The sequence below is a fragment of the Heloderma suspectum genome, chromosome 3 (assembly GCF_057233095.1).
Source record: "Heloderma suspectum isolate Gila_16-S chromosome 3, 16-S_ref, whole genome shotgun sequence".
NCBI classification, from domain to species: Eukaryota; Metazoa; Chordata; class Lepidosauria; order Squamata; family Helodermatidae; genus Heloderma; species Heloderma suspectum.
The window spans coordinates 125,223,581-125,240,618 of record NC_139460.1 but is presented as its reverse complement, the minus strand read 5'-3'; the positions used below and the strand labels follow the sequence as shown (position 1 = coordinate 125,240,618).

At 41.7% G+C, this 17,038-nt stretch overlaps 1 protein-coding gene and 1 non-coding gene across 2 annotated transcripts; one reads left to right on the top strand and one right to left on the bottom strand.

Annotated features, from left to right (window-relative positions):
* Positions 1 to 557: 557 nt before the first annotated feature.
* On the top strand, positions 558 to 666 carry LOC146350183 (small nucleolar RNA SNORD89). Its single transcript, XR_014789735.1, has one exon. It is a non-coding gene; the product is annotated as a small nucleolar RNA SNORD89 (small nucleolar RNA).
* A 3,764-nt stretch (positions 667 to 4,430) lies between these two features.
* CNOT11 (CCR4-NOT transcription complex subunit 11) lies at positions 4,431 to 16,968 on the bottom strand. The gene is made up of 7 exons (XM_084844445.1): positions 16,317 to 16,968; positions 13,573 to 13,737; positions 10,395 to 10,547; positions 8,149 to 8,351; positions 7,784 to 7,986; positions 5,596 to 5,692; positions 4,431 to 4,753 (listed from the first exon to the last, which is right to left on the bottom strand). Exons 1-7 carry the CDS (start codon positions 16,822 to 16,824, stop codon positions 4,556 to 4,558), a joined length of 1,527 nt encoding a protein of 508 aa, XP_084700571.1. The 5' UTR covers positions 16,825 to 16,968; the 3' UTR covers positions 4,431 to 4,555.
* Between the last annotated feature and the right edge of the window lie 70 nt (positions 16,969 to 17,038).

Genomic DNA, 17,038 nt, shown 5'->3' with positions numbered 1-17,038 from the left:
GTCCACATCTAGCTTATAGGGCCTATTAGCTAGAAATGGACTTTACATCAAGACATGTACAAAAATTCTGGTTCAGATGTTGTTAGATGCTATCTGTCCCTCTCTGAATCAGAGTTGTTATTTAGGCAAATCTAATATACTCAGTATGTACAGAGATGTGTAAAAACATGGCAGGTGGAATATGATGAAAGCACAGTAATATTAAAAAGGCTGGGAAGAAAAAAGTTTCCAATGGAAGCAGGAAGACTTCAATACCACACTATTTGTTTGGTTCCTCCTACATCACACCTGTTCTTTGCCCCACAGCTCTAGTTCTACAAGCCATCCTGCTCTATGTCCTTAACCTACTCCCAAAATCCAAATGCTTTCATGGGGGAGAACATGCATCATGGAATCTATTTTGCATAAATTATGCAAAATAAGTGCTTGTATGTAAACTGTCGATTTAATGTTTTAAAAATAAAATACATTGAACTATGATTTGGGGCCATTAGAACCGTAATGTTTTTTTTTAATGAACTCCTAGTTGACCGATAGTCTGCGTAAACTTGTGTGCTGCTGAGGAGTGATGACAATGAAAGGCCGAATTGCAGTGCCCGTTAACAGTTTTCTCTCTAAAGGCATGATGACAAAACTCCTGAAGCGACTCTTTCTTCTGACCTCGGCAACATCACATGAAGTATAGTCAGAAAGCTGTATGACTTCTGGAATTAGCCTCCCGGCTATTAAATGATCATAGTTACTGAATGCAGTTGCTGCATTCAGATGTATTAACATGCACCCTTATAGATGCATGTTCCCACTCCCTTCCCCATACGCAGTGGGAGATTAAAAGTGTCTAAATCCTGCAAATTAGGATTAAACCATGGTTTGGAGATCTTAGTTTGTGGGCAAACTAATAGATGCTTCCAATCTTCTTGCATGGAGGAGAAGAGGGTGCCACAAGCCCAAATCTTGTGCCTGTTCTTGTCACTGCAAACCATGGCTTGCTGTTCTGTCTACATAGAGCTGTTGTCACGGTACTGTTAAAATGGACCATAACTCTAATTCGAACCAAGCATCAATTTATTTTACTATCCTATTAATACTGTTGTCTGGCCACTAGTTGAGGGGTGGGCAGCATGTGGCCCCCGGCACTCTGCCAAAATTCAGTGGTGGCAAAAGCACTGCAGAGGCCGAGAAGGGACCAATTTAGTTTGAAAACAAGGAAACTGCCAATGTGCCATTCCGTGAAAAAAGAGGTCTCTGATCTAGCCAAGGCTCTCACTTACCAAAGTGGGGAAGCAATTTTTAACAATTCCCCTTGCCCCCCATGCTGTTCAAGGGGGTCCCCCAACCTTCATGGGAAGACTATTTCAGGAGAAAGGAGGAATCAGTGAATCGTTCCCCCCCTTCTGTTGATGGGTGCTGGGAGCACCCTTTATGTCTCTGGCTAATCTACTGGCTTGAGTGATTGTTTAACAAAATTAACTTTTCTACTGACTTTGTGATGTGATATGTAAGTTGTGATTTTTTTTCCTCATTCAGGTATTCTTCCACAAACTGTTCTGAGACTTGTTCATACAAGCTCGATTTAGGCATTGACCGCTCTATACATTCTGGATACTAATCTATAAGATGCATCTTCCTGGAATTAAGTCAAAATGACTGTCATTTCCTGTATGGTCCAAAAAAGAATGAATTACCCAGAAATGTTTGTCTCCAACCAGAAGATACGGATATATTTTCAAATAGGTCAAGATCACAACCCGATGGACCAGGTTTTATGTAAAACATGTGAAAATGCACCCTTAATGTTTTTTTTAAAAGACTTAAAATACTTAATAGAATCTAAACTAGTTCAAAGAAAAGCAGCTACTTGACAATTATGTATGAATCTGCTTTTCTTGAGCATCCTTTTCTGAAGACAATTGGCTGCAAAACTGGGAAGAGAACAGTGTTTCTGAATGTGGCCGTAGCTTTGTCCTGATGAGAGTTGAAAAGCCCTTAAATATTCATCTACATTCCAATAAAATGGAACTACCATATATCTTAAGTTTGATCTGTTGCTGTACAAAACTGATTCTTAAGGCTCTCTCGCTCTATAGGTTTGTTCTAATTTTGTGATAAAAGTTTAGCTACTAAAGCTCTCAATCTCTTATTTATACACTGCTTTAAGAACTGTTTATTTGTACACATTCTTAAAGCAATCATCTTTAAAAAAAACTTCCAATGTATTAAAGGAGCTCTTTTCAAAAGGTGCATATGGCGTAATTTGTCTAGAATACTCGTTACAGTGGGTTTGTTTTTAGGGACCAGAATTTGGCCTGAAGCTTTCCATTAGTGCAAGGGGAAGCCAGGTAGGGCACGATAAATTCACTTGCCAACTGTACATTCTATAGCATTGCCTTACCCAACCTGGTGCTTTCCAGATGTTTTTGACTACAGCTCCCATAATTCCTAACCACTGGTATTCTGACAGTTGTAGTCCAAAGCATGGGAAAGGCTGCCACAGGATATCTAGGTGGTAGTTGGTTTTCTGTTAATCCCAATCAGTACTATTTATGTGAAGCAGTTAAATCTGTTTCCCGTAATAACAGCTCTAGAAAACATAAGGGTTTCAAATCTATGAATATCACCACTGGATTTTTTTTTTAGATAAACACAGTTCTTTCCTGAAGCCAAGAAAAATGAGCTGGAATGATAAAGTTAACTCAGAAGCAGGATGTACCTGAAAAGCTGAGTGAAGCCAACTCTGCTGTATAATTTTTATAATTTGAGTACTACATATGACTTAAGAGATGAATAGAAGATAACTCTTCCCATTTGTTATAGTCTTTTTAGACTATACTGTTCATTTTAACCTGCTGAAATGCAGCCTTATATAGAAACTATGCTGGATCAAAACAAAGGACCATGTGGTCCAGTATTCTGTTCACACAATGGGCAGCCTGATCCCTATGGGAAGCCCACAAGTATGTCAGTGCAATAGTACCTTCGTGTTTGTATTCACCAACAAGTGGTAGCGAGAGGCATGCTGCCGCCAACTGCGGAAGCAGTATGTAGCCATCACGGTAGCCTCATTCTCTATGAATTTCTCCAATCTTTTAAAGCCATCCAAATTGATGGCCCTTACTACATCTTGTGGTTGCAAATTCCAAAGTTTATGCAGTATGTGGGAATACAAGATAGCTGCCCAGCTAAAGCACATACCTACTCATTTTTAACTTCTGAGTACACCTCTGTCAGGCAGCAGTAACAGCAACTGTGTCCATTTCACCTTTGGTTAAGTGTTTTTGTTGCATTTCAAAGCTTACTTACCTGCTCCTATCTATCTATCTATCTATCTATCTATCTATCTATCTATCTATACACATATACACACACACACATATACACATACACATATACACACACACATATATACACACATACATATATATACATATACACACACACACAATTGCAGCTTAGCACAGAGTTGAAAGCATTTAGACTATGTATCTATACAGAAACAAAAAACATAGTGCTCAACCATTACTTGTAGAAGGTGACATACTGGTAGTTCATCGGGCCTGCTATTATTGCAGGGATGGGTAACTTCGGGGGGGGGGGGGCGGGCTGTGCTCCAGCCCCAGCCAAAGCGGGGTAATTTAGCTTTAAAACAAGACACTTTTTGCCACCACTAAGGGCTATCGACCGCTGCTCTTCTGCCTACCAGTGGCTCTCTAATCTGCTGACAGATTTTTTCCTTCTATTTCAGACTGAATGTAGGCCCTTCAAAGGGCAAGGCATACACTCCTTTGTCAAGCTATGGCCTCTGTCCTACGTACTGAGATAAGTTCTTTAAAGAAATGGGTGGATGTAAAATGAGGACAAAATCTGTGGGGGGGTGGGGGGAGTTATTCCCATCAACATTCTAGAATAAAGGGGACTGTTCAATAAGCCAGAAATGCCAACATTTGGCACTAGGAACAGGGTAAGTCTCAAGAGTCACAGGCAAAGAATATGCACAGCTGTACCTGTTTTTATCTTGGCTTGGATATGTATGACAAGAATAGTAGTAGACCGCCATCCTCCTTATGAGGGAAGGCTTGTATAATCATGCCTAGCTCCTACAAGCAGCTAAGAACAGATCCTAACATGCCTTTAACTCTTGGATTCAAGTCCCTTAACAGACAAAATTGTGCAATAATCTACCTATGCATGGAATAGTCTGAAGGCACATGAGGCAGGCACCTTGCTGAAGCTAAGCAGGGTTGGGTCTGGTCAGTGCTTGGGAGGGGAGACCACCTGGGAACCACATGTAGCCACCTTGAGTTTTGTGATGGAAGTAGGATATAAATGTAATAAAATACCCACAGTTGGTGTTATCTATAGTTCTAATGCTAATATAGTGAAATGGTAAGCCACAAACAGAAGTTGGTGTATGTGTGTTGCAGGATTCAAACTTCAACAGAAAAAGCAATATTTAATACAGCACAAATAGCTTCTTAATTGCAAACAATATAGTCAACTATACAGAAATCTTACAGCACCCTAATCCAATAAAAAGCATTTTTCTAAACCAAAAGTCTTATTTTGAGGTCTTTGTCTCTGAAGGATTTTCACCAGTATCAAGTGTCTTCAGCAATCGAAAAAGGCCAGCTGCTTCTCTTATCCGACTGAATTCAATACAAAATGCTTGTACTTCTATAAATAAGTCCTGTACATTAATTATTTTGTTCCGAATCAAGGATTGTAGAAAGACACAAACAAGGCGTACCAGCCGGTTCTGAAACAAAACCACACTATATGAGTTGACTTCCAACGGAGCAGGTCAAGAATCAATATGTTCTCATTAATTAATTGGGGTGGGGGGAGGACTTCTCTGTAAGAAGAGTGAAGGTGTTTACTTCACAACCCAATACAACAAAGCTTGCAGGATTCTTCCGTTTTGCAATAACCTGAGATGGTGTACTGCAGCTGGAAGACTTCCCTCTTCCAAGTAACATTTAAAGGATTTCCTGGAGCTTACAACGACAATCTAGTCCAACCTCCTGCTCAATGCAGGACTCCAAGTCAGAGCATCCCTGACAGATGGCTGTCCAGCCTCGCCTTGAATGCCTCCAGTGTGGGAGAGCCCACCACTTCCCTAGGCAATTAGTTCCATTGTCGTATTGCTCTAACAGTCAGGAAGTTTTTCCTGATGTTCAGCCAGAATCTGGCTTCCTGTAACTTGAGCCCTTTATTCCATGTCCTGTACTCCGGGATGATCGAGAAGTGGTATCTTTTGTTCTAATAGTTTGGAAATCAGGGTTGTTTCCATTTTTAGATTTCTTTTCTAGAACTGTAACATGCAAGTACTTGTAGCCATAAGAGATGGCATTTGTGAAGCTTAAATACACTTAACTACATAAATAGTTCTAAGCTGCACCTTTAGATGTATGAATGAGTATAAGGTAAACATTACTCTGCACTTCTTTTCTGGATCCCACAGGCTTGAAGAAAACTTTAAAAAAATGTACAAGTGCAAGATCCTGAATTACTGTGCTATACCCAGTGTGGTCAAAAGGCAGCATTTAAACAGGGACAAAAGCCTGCAGTAGTTTCTCTAATATGCTATCAAATACCTACCTGCATATACTTGTCCTTAATTTGTTCACAAGTAGAAATACAATTGGAGATATAAAGATGAATAAATTCTGGAGGAAGATCAACTGCAGTAGTAAGCCTGTTGAAAACATTAACATCTTTTATCTGTAACTATTGTGCAATTACCCCAATTTAAACAGATAATCAAAGCTCTGTCTGGTGGAAGAGCTGAACACCTCCCTACCACCCCATTAATGGCTACAACTTACCTGGAATGAACTTTCAGAAATATATGCACAAAGATCTTTTTACACTGGTAGCTTAATATCAACATGCTGTATAGAATTCAAGGATATAACAGCAAACAGGAAAGGAAGTGGTAGATAATTTATCCTTTCTAATTTAGGATAGAGGATTAATTAGGGCTTCTTCATACAGGGGTCTCTTTTCAGCTTAAGGTTTTTCAACTCTTCCCCATTTCATTTCAATCCCTCTTTTCTATTGTACTCTGCCTGCGCTTTTGGTGTGAAACCTCTCTAAACTAATTTCAGAGCTACTGGGAGGGAGATTTGAAATTCATGGATTTGCTAATTGCCATTTTGTTCTATATTTATAAAAAAACAAACATACTCCCTTTTTGTTTAAAAGAAAATGCCCACGGTAGCTAACAATGTTAATATTAAAACGAACCAAAATAGTACACTGTTGGGAAGGAAGATCTGTTTAACTACATAATCATAAGCAATGCAGGGGCAAAGAAGGTGGAGCATAAGCAACTACTGCAGCAAATACAGAACGGGAAAGGGAAAGAGTACACGGATAGAATACTCTGGAAACTTTATCCCAGTGAATCACCAACATGACTATCTATAGTTGTGAGATTCCATCCAATGTCTTCATGGTTTCATGAGTAAAAACTAGCAAAATACCCCATTATTAAGACAGGAATTGTGTGTGTGCCCGTCTATATATGCATGTGGAAAGGGTCCAAGTACTGCAAGGGTCACTGGGTTGTGTGTACACATGCAATTCATCTGTGTGTTCTACGCACAGAAACATTTCACTTTCCTGCCGCTATGTGGTCTGTGAAGATCAAGACTAAAGATGCCAAACTAGGGATGGTGGGAGGATTTTTCCTGAGTGCAGCCATTTGCTTATATGGGAAAGGAAAAGGGAGATATCACTAGGGCAAAAACTAAATCTGCCCCTAGTGTCCCCATCTTTGATATAAGGGTTTATTCTCCTTCTTCCTGCTCATTGGAAGGACAGATACTGAAGATGAAGCTCAAATATTTTGGCCACCTAATGCGAAAAGTCACTGGAAAAGACCCTGATGCTAGGAAAGAATGAAGGCAAAAGAAGAAGGGGACGACAGAGGATGAGATGGCTAGATAGCATCACCAATGCAATGAATATGAACTTGAGCATACTCCGGGAGAGAGCAGAGGACAGGAAGGCCTGGCGAAGAGTCAGACACGATTTAACAACTGAACAACAACAACAACAGCCCCTTCTTCCTGTGTCCAGGTTGCAGCTCATTAATTTGCCCCAAAGAACTGAGTGTGAGGCACTGAACCATCTGTTCCTTGGTGGGACAAAAGTATGATGGACTCCTGTTTTCATATATACAAAAAACCTAGGCATGGCGGAGAATTCCGCCATGGATCTCGGTGAGGCTGAATGCCAGTGCATTCGGCCCCCCGAAATCCGTGGCGGAACGAAGCCCCCCCCCCGCCCCATGAAATGGGCCCGGAACGGAGCATCTACCTGCTGCCATCCGTGCTGCATTGCAAATGGCAGCCGCATCACTTCTTCCATATAGCCGTGATAGGCTACGTATTTATGTAACCTATCACGGCAAAACTAAGGGAATGCAAATGGCAGCGGCTACGGCGGCCGCCATTTGCGTTCCCTTTTTTTTTGCTGTGATAGGCTATGTAAATATTTATGTAGCCTATCACGGGCCGGCATAGGGACGCAAATGGCGTCCCCTACACAGGACGCCTTTTGCGTCTGCACCAGCCCAGCAGCGGCTGGAGGCCCCGCTGCAAGTTGGCCTGGCCAGCAGCTCTGCAGCCTGGCCGCGGAGCGGAGCCAGCCGGGCAGGATTCCGGGGGGGGAGGAACAGATCGCCTCCCCCCACAGGTAAGCAGGGTTTCGTACACCCCTAAAAAACCAAGCTCATTTAAATTCCACCAATAATAGCATTCTAAAGTAGGTAAATGCATACCGATTTACAACTTCCATTGAATGTAGAGACATGTCCATGTTGACCAAGACTGAAAAATACTCAGTTATCTGACTTGACTGCATTAGTTTAAGCAGCATTTCTATAGCAACTAAAGGATTATTTTCCACCAAGTCAGGTAATTTGGCAGGAGTGAGTCCAATATGGTAAACAAGCTTGGGGTCCTTCTCCAGTTCTCCAAGGAGCTGCATTTAAAAAAGGAAAAAAGAACACAGTATTAACAAGGCACAACAAAATACAGGTCAGAATACTACATTATTCTTTCAAGTTCAGAAGTTACTTTAACCAACATCAGAAAATATACATAATGGAATTAAGACTAAATAGCAGCTGATCACTATACATGCCTGTGTTTGCTGTTGTGATGACAAAGGACTTTTGAACGCCTTGGCCATGACTCGTTTGATTTCCACTCCAGCACTGTTTTTCACACACATTGACTTGTCCCACTGAATGGCATGATCTGGCTCTATGGGATTTAACCAAGCTAGCTCATCCTCACAGATATGGAGTGGCGGTGGTGGCCGTATAAATTCTGGCCGAAAATGACCTGGAAAAATTTTTGACATTCACATTTACTCTATCAAAAGGAAGCTATTTTTAAAAATCCATCAATATCCACCATACCATCAACCTAAGCTTTACCAATTCCATATACTGCATTCATGTTTTCTATTATGCCATGCCCATCTGAAAGCACCTGGTACAGGAAGCCGACAATTACGCTCACCTCTCTCTACCCACTAAATTCAGAACACACAACGAAATCCTGTGTCTACAGATAAACTCAGTGTCTTATCAGCCAAGACAAACTTCCTTAAAATTTCCAATGCCAACCCAGGACATTCTGTCATATGATGAGAACAGCTATCCTGATACAGACAAATTCTGGAAAAATACACAGAGCATGAGGAAGCAAAACAAATATTCAGAATTGCATAAGCCAGTTTAAATAGAAAATACCAGTTCTATTATTGCAAGGCTTTTTACAAGCATTATATATTGCTGAATCCAATTTATCACATATCTGGGACAGTTCTCCCTATTCAAGTTTTCATACTTTTGGGAATATATCGTAAAAGAGGTGTTGAGCCTCTTTCAGCCCAAGGGCCGAATTCCATTTTGGAGAAAATATCAGCTGCTGCATTTCAGTGATGGACTGGGCCAAAGGCAAAAGGGGTGGGGCCAAAACATTAAAAATATCAGCATGTTTTAGCTTAAAGTTCTTACTGCCATTAAGTCTTAGGAGAGGCATTTCAATCTTTTAGAATGGTGGTGGTGGGGGAAATGCAAAAGCCGGGAACCCACCAAATGATTGGTGGTTGGGAGAAATCAGATAAGACCAGGGATAGGGGCCAGACTGGTACTCCAGGAGAGCTGGATTTGGCCCCCAGCCCTGAGATTCTGCACCCTTGCCCCTCTCCACATAAAGAGCCAAGTATGAAATACATTGACTGCAAATGTTGGTAACTGCCTTCAAATGTTTCTTGTAAATAATTCCATCCAATGAAGTAGGCTGCAGTTTATGAACAGACTTAACATAATTCAAGTTAGTTCGTAAGACATCACCTGGCTCATTCTTTGCTTAGAACCAAAGACCATAGTTCTTGATACAGCTCCTTTTATACTACTTAGTGTGGATGTACCTACTCTTTCATAGCTAGAATGGTAATAAATAGTGCCAAAGTTACAATCCTATGTACCATTACATGGAAATAAATTCTACAGTAAACATGCTTAGGACCTGGCTGTGTTTGAATCCTTGGGAAAGCAGCTGACTGACTTTAAAGTATTATGAGACAGATAGACCAGCCTTCCCCAACCTAGTGCCCTCCCAATGTGTTGGAATACCAGATGCCATTAGCCATGGTGGCTGGGAATGCTGGAAGTTGTAGTCCAACACATTTGGAGGACACCAGGTTAGGGATGGCTAGATACAGTATCTCTGAGCTTTGAGATCCATACAGCCTGAAAAGTGTTTAACGCTCCACCACTGCACACAAATGTACAGATATGCATGTCATGGGTTGTACCTGATGGTATCATTCAGCTAGGGCAAATGATGTTGCACTTGCGGAAGCCAAACTCCAAATTACGCACAAGGAGAGAATCCAACTAAAATTCTGTTTGTGTAGTTGCTTGCAGATCTTGGATTTACAAAGTGGTCCAATAGCACTTGCATAGTGGGAAAAGGCAGTGAAATTCCACTAGTGCAGCATTTTCTTCCACCATGTTGGATTTAGGCCGAAGTCTTATTTTCATTTAGGATGTGTTCACTTTTTGTTAGACTAACCCTTACTCCAGAAATAAAAAATGTTATACGAACTCAGCTATTTTAGTAACTTGTAAGTTTTGCAGCCACGTTGGCCTCTATACAAAAGACATCAACATAAACCATTTTTTGGCAAATCCTAAATCTGTCACTGATCTAGAGGAAACTATCTAACTCTTGGACTTTTACTAGGTTATTTGTTTTAAGACTAGCTGCAATCAATACAATCACAAGCAGAAATAAAAAGGGAGGGGGCAATACAACTGATCATATGACTATTATGTTGTAAATGAGTGAAAAATTACAAAAAACAATGCATACTTTCAATGGGTGGTTTTGGTCCACTCACTAGAGCTTCAGTGATCTGGGAGGCAACAGAACTGTCAAAACCAGAATTTGAAGAATCCGGGTCAGGGTCACTGAGAATGCTGGGAAAACTAGCTTTACTCTGTGTTGGGAGCTCTGATTGACGTTCTGGAAAGAAACATGGTTTAACTCAATTTCAGTGCATACAATATTGAGAAAATATTGAGTCATGCAAACAGGATGAAACTTATTCACCAAGCTATACCACTGTCTGCAGGCAATAAATGGGAGGAAATTGAGATGTCCCCTGAAAACAGAATCAACTCGTTCTTTCCTCTTAAGTCCCAAAAGGATTGGACTTTCACTCTATAACTGCTTCTTGTCATTTTACCATTTTTTGTCATGATACTGTTATTAAAGATAAAACGGAGATTCTAATAATCTAATACCACTGCTAACTAAGGGTGCAATCCTATGCATCTTTAGAAAGAAAAAGGGCCTACAACTCCCAGCATGCTCCAGCCAGCTGTGCTGGCTAAAGATGCATAGGATAGGAGCTTAATAAAACATAGTCAACGTGGTTAACTTCATGGACCAATATTTGGATGTTTGGCTTGAAGAGACATAATGAGCTATAAATTGATCAGAGGCTCTTAATATTTTGAGACCCACAGCACTTTCTGCAGCTTTGGAGAGCTTGGTATTGTGTTGCTCCCACAGTTCTAATTGTTTTCACCTCCTGGATTGCACTAAGGAACTGAAATTTCAGAAGTTTCCACTAAGCAACTCTGGTACTTGTCATACAGTAATCAGATAGTAGAACAGGAGAAATTCTGGCTCCACATGTTACAGACAGGGAGAACTGTCTACAAAGGTCAAGATCAGCATATCAGCCATGGAGTTCTACAATCTTTCCACATCTTCAAAATTCTGGGCCTGACTATTGAGCATCAGCACCAAAGTTAGGATGTATGGATTTCAGTTAAATTTATGAATTGGCAAGTTAGTTATTGGTAATTAATAAACAATTTTCCATTTCTATTTCACTTATTTTCTAGAGGTGTGCCATTCTTTGACTGACATACCCTATAGCTGGCTGATTTACAGCAAGAATAGAGCTTTACGCTAGAAGATACACACCTAACTACAAATGAGGATAAGATATAACTACACAATTCATGCAGTGTCCAATTACAGATCAGTGCTTTATCATAATTAACATACAGGAAGGCTTTCTGATTGTGTTAGGGTGAACACTAAACAGATTATTTAGAAGTATTCTCCAATGATTTCATTGGGACTTACTTCATAGCCCATTAACACTCATAAATTTTGGTGGGGTTTCGAAGGACCAACCCAGTTGTCTGACTCCCCCTGGCCCATATACAGGGTCTCCTTAAATATAATGTAGGCTGCTTTCCTTTCCCCTTCTTTCTCCAGGATTAGAAAGTGAGCAGGGTTAGCTGAAGTCTGTGTCTTAATTTTGTGGTGGTCTAAGCACGCTACCTAAAAGTTTGGAAAAGTATTAATATTGATGCATAACTGCATTGTGGTTCATGTTTCGGTTTGGAAAGTGTGAATTTGGTAAGTTCGCACCGAAATGCGAGTCAACCACATTCTCACCCTTCTCTAATGAGGACTATGAATTTGTGGGACCCAGGTTAAAAAGCCACACATGTGCATAGCTGTGAACCACACAAAGATATAGTTTTCTTTGAAGTTTTTGTTTCATTCATTTCATTTATTATATTTCTATACAGTCCCATAGCCGAAGCTCTCTAGAGCGGTTTTGCCATGGCAGTTCTAACAAGGAGCTCACCCGAGTACACCTATAGGTTCTTCTACTGTGGTCTAAAAATATGCAAAAGAATGCCTGAAAGTATTTCTAGAAATGGCAGGACTTGACCTTATCGACATCTTCAAATTAGGAGGGGAAAGCATGCCACACTATTCAAAAAGAAAACAACTGGAGATGTATTTTAGTGCAATATCTTCCCCATGTTCTTCAATTCCAGGAAGTCTCTCTTGATTTAAAAGGGAATGTTTTGGAAAAAATATACTGGTTTCATTACAGGTCACTGATCCTTAATCAACAGTGTCTTCTTTCAAATACATAATTTATACTTAATGTAAGATTTTGCCAGAATACTTTCCCTTTTTCCACAAGCAAAGACACATAATTGGCAAGTGACAAAAAACAGTGACGAAATGAACTAAAAAAAAGCACAAAACGAGAACTTCTTTTAAAAACATTATATAGGTAGTATGAAAAATACTCTAAACTATGCAGAGCAAAAGCTGCAAATTTAATCAAGCAATACTTTTAGCTCAACTTCCCTTTTTAAGATGCCAAAGGTAAGGAAGTAGTCTGCTTTAATGTGAAATAACAGAACTGTCCAGTTGCAAATCTGTACACTTCAAATAATTTCTGTTCCTGTCTGATTAACATCTCTATTACGAAACAATGTGCCACTTCCACAATTCATTGACTAGCCTCTTATATGATCATGTATACCAGGGGTGGGTAACTTGTGGTCCTCCAGATGTTTTGGCCTACAGCTCCCATCAGCTGTAGGCCAAATGGTGAGGGATGATCGAGTTCCTGGCAAAAACATCTGGAGAGCCACAAGCTGCCCACCCCTGATGTATACAGAAGCCTCTATGCACCTATTATAATCACCAGCTCCAATAACCAACACAGGTGCCCATGGTTGGGAGACCCTTCTTCCAGCCCTCAACGTGTTTCATAATTCCAGCAAAAAGAGGACTGTCACTGCTGCCCATTCACTATAGTGGCATTGCCTCACATTATTTTTTCTAGAAGGTTCAAGGACACTGACTGTTTTCCTTCCTTGTTCTCTCTGGCAACAGCTTCTCTTACCAGCACCTCATATGGAGAAAAGCAAAAAAATGTTACTGACTGGAAAGGATCATTGTTCTACTTCCAACATACCAATTGTTTCCTAAAAGCCACATATGGTTCACCTGACATCCCAGAAGTAAGTATCCTCAAATTTGGACAAATCTTGTAAACATGTACTTAAAAATATGTAAGTTAACTAGGAGGCACAAAAAGAAAGGAACAATGATCTTACTCTTGCACACACACTTAGCAAAAGAACAAGGGTAGCCCAAACAAATTTCACATGACATTCTAGAGCAGCCAGATATCAGCAAGAACAGATTTTCTTACCTGCCAAAGCCAGCTGAAGACCACTTATATCTACAGATTGGCCCATATTTCCTACATCCATTGATGCAATCTGTCGTGGAGTCTTTTTGAAGAGCTCTCTAGGTGGGGCCAACATGAGCTGGGAAAGAAAGAATCTCTCTGGTGGGGTTATGGGAGGCAAAAAACCTGGGAAAGGCAACATATTTTTTATACTGTTTCAACATTTCACATAGTAGGAATTGTGATTTACATGTACTGAAATACAAATTTTGTGTTGGATCTGGACACTCCTATGGACAGAAGGGGAGGAAGGTTCATTTTCAACAACTGCCCCTTTACCTTACAGCCCCTATGCTCTGGAGGCCTGGGGGACCCTTCAGAATAGGGTAGATGACCTGGGGGCTGGAAGAGGAAATCACCTTTCCTCCTTCCACCTACAGTTAGCAGAGTGGGAGCCTCCACTACATACAGCTCACTCCATGAACGGAAGGAGCCTTTCCATTCATGGAACAACAGGTCTGGATGCAGCCCATTTGCTACAAATTGTGCACTAATTGATTCAAATAATGCACTAATAACTAGCTTTTTGCAAGCTACAGATCCATTTGTAATGCATAAATGCTTAACAAAAAGCAGCAGAAAGGTTCTGCTTGGCTGTGAATTGAGCCAGCAAATTAAGAGCCATAAAGGCCATATCTGTAACTAAATATGTAGCATTTGAGGGAATGTAGTATAATTTTTTGAACACTGAACTTTCCCCATCCCTAACACCCTTATCTGAAAGAGACCTTAAAATAACTTTTGAATAGTTGCCACTATTTAGCCTATTTTGGGTGTTATTAATGTACAAGTATTGTATGTTCCATCTCAAACTCCTTCTCACAATTCTGCAAAGCAGATTATCCCCACTTTACAAATAGAGAAATGAGCCAAGATACTTCAACTAGTCCCAGGCCACCAAGTCTTAGGGCCAGTTCACAGTAGTAGTTGCTATCATGTGTAAGAAATATGCAGTCACATCATCCGTGGGACTCCTTTGCAATTGTCGATTGCTTGGCAACCGAGAGGCTGGAACAATATATAAATGATGGCAATGTTCATGTGTTTCACACTGAAACATTTCATGAGATCAACAGGCACACATCCCCACATCTTGAAACTTCAACTGCTGCCACCAGCATGTTCCCATCCACAGAAATACAAATTAGCAGTTTGTCACTCATCTAACCAGTCTTTAGCAATTGTCATGTCACGTTTTACCGATCAACGAGTATGTGCAGAGTGAAGAACAGCATGCCTGGTATGACAGAAGAAACACTAATGCAAAGTCAAGCCCAAACATAGTTGAAGTCCTGGCTCAAAATAAATGCTTAAGGATGCAATCCTATGCATGTAGGACTTTTTTCTGTCTAAACATGTAGGATTGCACTCAAAATTGGTTCTTCTAAGAGCTGCGTATTGATTTCCCTATAGATATTTCTGTTAACAAAAGAAGTGTGTACAATGTCATGTCTGAAAAACACGAAAATATCTATGTATGCTGTATACTGGTTACCTGTTTTATTTTTTCTGGAAATTTTTACACTGGAAACTTTTCTGCCCCGAATTGTTAGTTTACAATGGTATCTTATCATTTTATGTTGTAAGCTGCACAGAGACCAATGTTATAGGGCATCTTTTTATAAATATAGTTAGCAAACAAAATAAATCTATTTTTCTGCATTTGAATTTAGCAAGAAAGTGTGATTGGCAAAAGTAACATATGAACACGTACACCATTCCCCTTACAAAGCAGTAATATCCATGTAGAAGATAAATGTAAAACTTTGATGAAATATGTGCTGTATTTTTACCAGGCAGGGGCTAACTTGCAAAATATTGCTCAGCTGATGCATGCTCACGATTGCTTATCACCTTAATGCCCTTCCCTGCTCACATCCAGAGTTCATTAATGCATTCTTTACAGGTAAATTTGGGGCTCTAATACATTAGTGACTATCTGAGTAGAAAAGTGAAGACTAACATCTGAAAATAATCAATGTGGCCGACATATTACAGCGATTACATGGAGGGCCACTCATAAAACTATAAGAAGAAATACAGATATCAAAGCCAGTGGAGGCTGGTGGCTCTGATTTCAGTGGGGCTGTGAATCCATTCTGGATTTCAGTCAGAGCCAGCCAGAACTCTAAAGGAGCTATCCAAGGTACTGAACCCAAGGGTTCAGCACCTTGGATAACTCTTTTAGAGTTCTGCCTGAAACTTTTAGAGTTCTGCCTTTCAGAGTTCTGCCTTTTAGAGTTCTGCCCAGAATGGATTCACAGCCCCACCGAAGTTTTATGAGTGGCCCTCCACCGAAATCGGAGCCACCAGCCTCCACTGATCAAGTCTGTGACAAAAGACGCATTAAACTTCAACCCTATGCTTCCTGGGAGCTAAGCCTTACTGAACTCAGTGGGCCTTATTTTTGAGTAGACACATCCAGGATTGCAGTGGTAGCATATATTAAAATGAAACTGTTACCGGGGTGGGTGGAAGCCAGGTGAGAGTTTTAAAAGGCCTTAGAAATTACAGCTGATGGATCGTGCCACGGTTGGCGGGGATAGTTGGGCAGGGATATTCGTATTTTTTATTTAAGCAGTACGAAACAGGGTCTCGGAGAAATGCTCGTCAGGAACTGGGTATTTATTCTTTACTTCCTAGTACCTCTGAATGGCTTATTCGACAAGGCCCAACCCGAGACCAGGTGGCGGTGGCGCTGGTACCTGAGAGAGGGGGCCTCTCGCTGTCGTCGCCGCCGCCGCCGGCCGGGCCCGGCCCGGCGCCGGAGGAAGCGCGCTCCGGAGGCGCCGGGTTGAGGAGGTGGGCGAAGATGGCGGCGAAGGGGTTGGCGGCGAGGGGCTCGGTGCGGTACATCTCCCACAGCAGGTAGAGGGCGGTGAGGCGCTGCGGTGGGGTCGGCAGGAGGTCGGGCTGCTGAAGGAGCAGCACCAAGACGGAGCCCACGCGGAAGTGCTCGGCCTTGCCGAAGTAGTGGTGGAAGGCGGTGGAGAGGCCCTCGAAGGTGCCGCCTCCGGCCTCCTCGGACACGATGTTCAGCAGGCTCGACAGCTCTTTCGGGGAGAGGCTCATCTTCCCCAGCGGCGGCAACACCGCCTCGCTACTGGCGCTACTAGTGTTACCAGGATTACTAAAACCGGCGGCAGCACCGCCGGGAATCGAACCCGCAGCGCCGCCGGGCTCGGGACTAATACTGGCCCCACCCCCTGGCATTCAGCTCCACCCTTCCCGCTTTCTGGTCTCGCTTGCGCGCGCTCGTCTACCTAGCCGCCCTTGTTCTCCTCATGACTTTTTCCTTCCCCGCGCGCATGCCTCAGTAACGCGCTGCCCTCACGCGCGGCTTCCCGCCCACGCTCTAATCGCCGTTTCCCCCCCCCCCCGTTCTTCTAGCTACTACCGTAAAGCTAGTCGCCGCCGGATATCATCT

Coding starts and splice junctions, on each gene's coding strand:
- CNOT11 (XM_084844445.1), bottom strand. CDS start 16,824: ATGCCAGGGGGTGGGGCCAGTATTAGTCCCGAGCCCGGCGGCGCTGCG. Junction 8,352..10,394: donor ACCAAAACCACCCATTGAAA/GTATGCATTGTT, acceptor AAATTTTTCCAG/GTCATTTTCGGCCAGAATTT. Junction 4,754..5,595: donor TTAAGGACAAGTATATGCAG/GTAGGTATTTGA, acceptor GTTTTGTTTCAG/AACCGGCTGGTACGCCTTGT.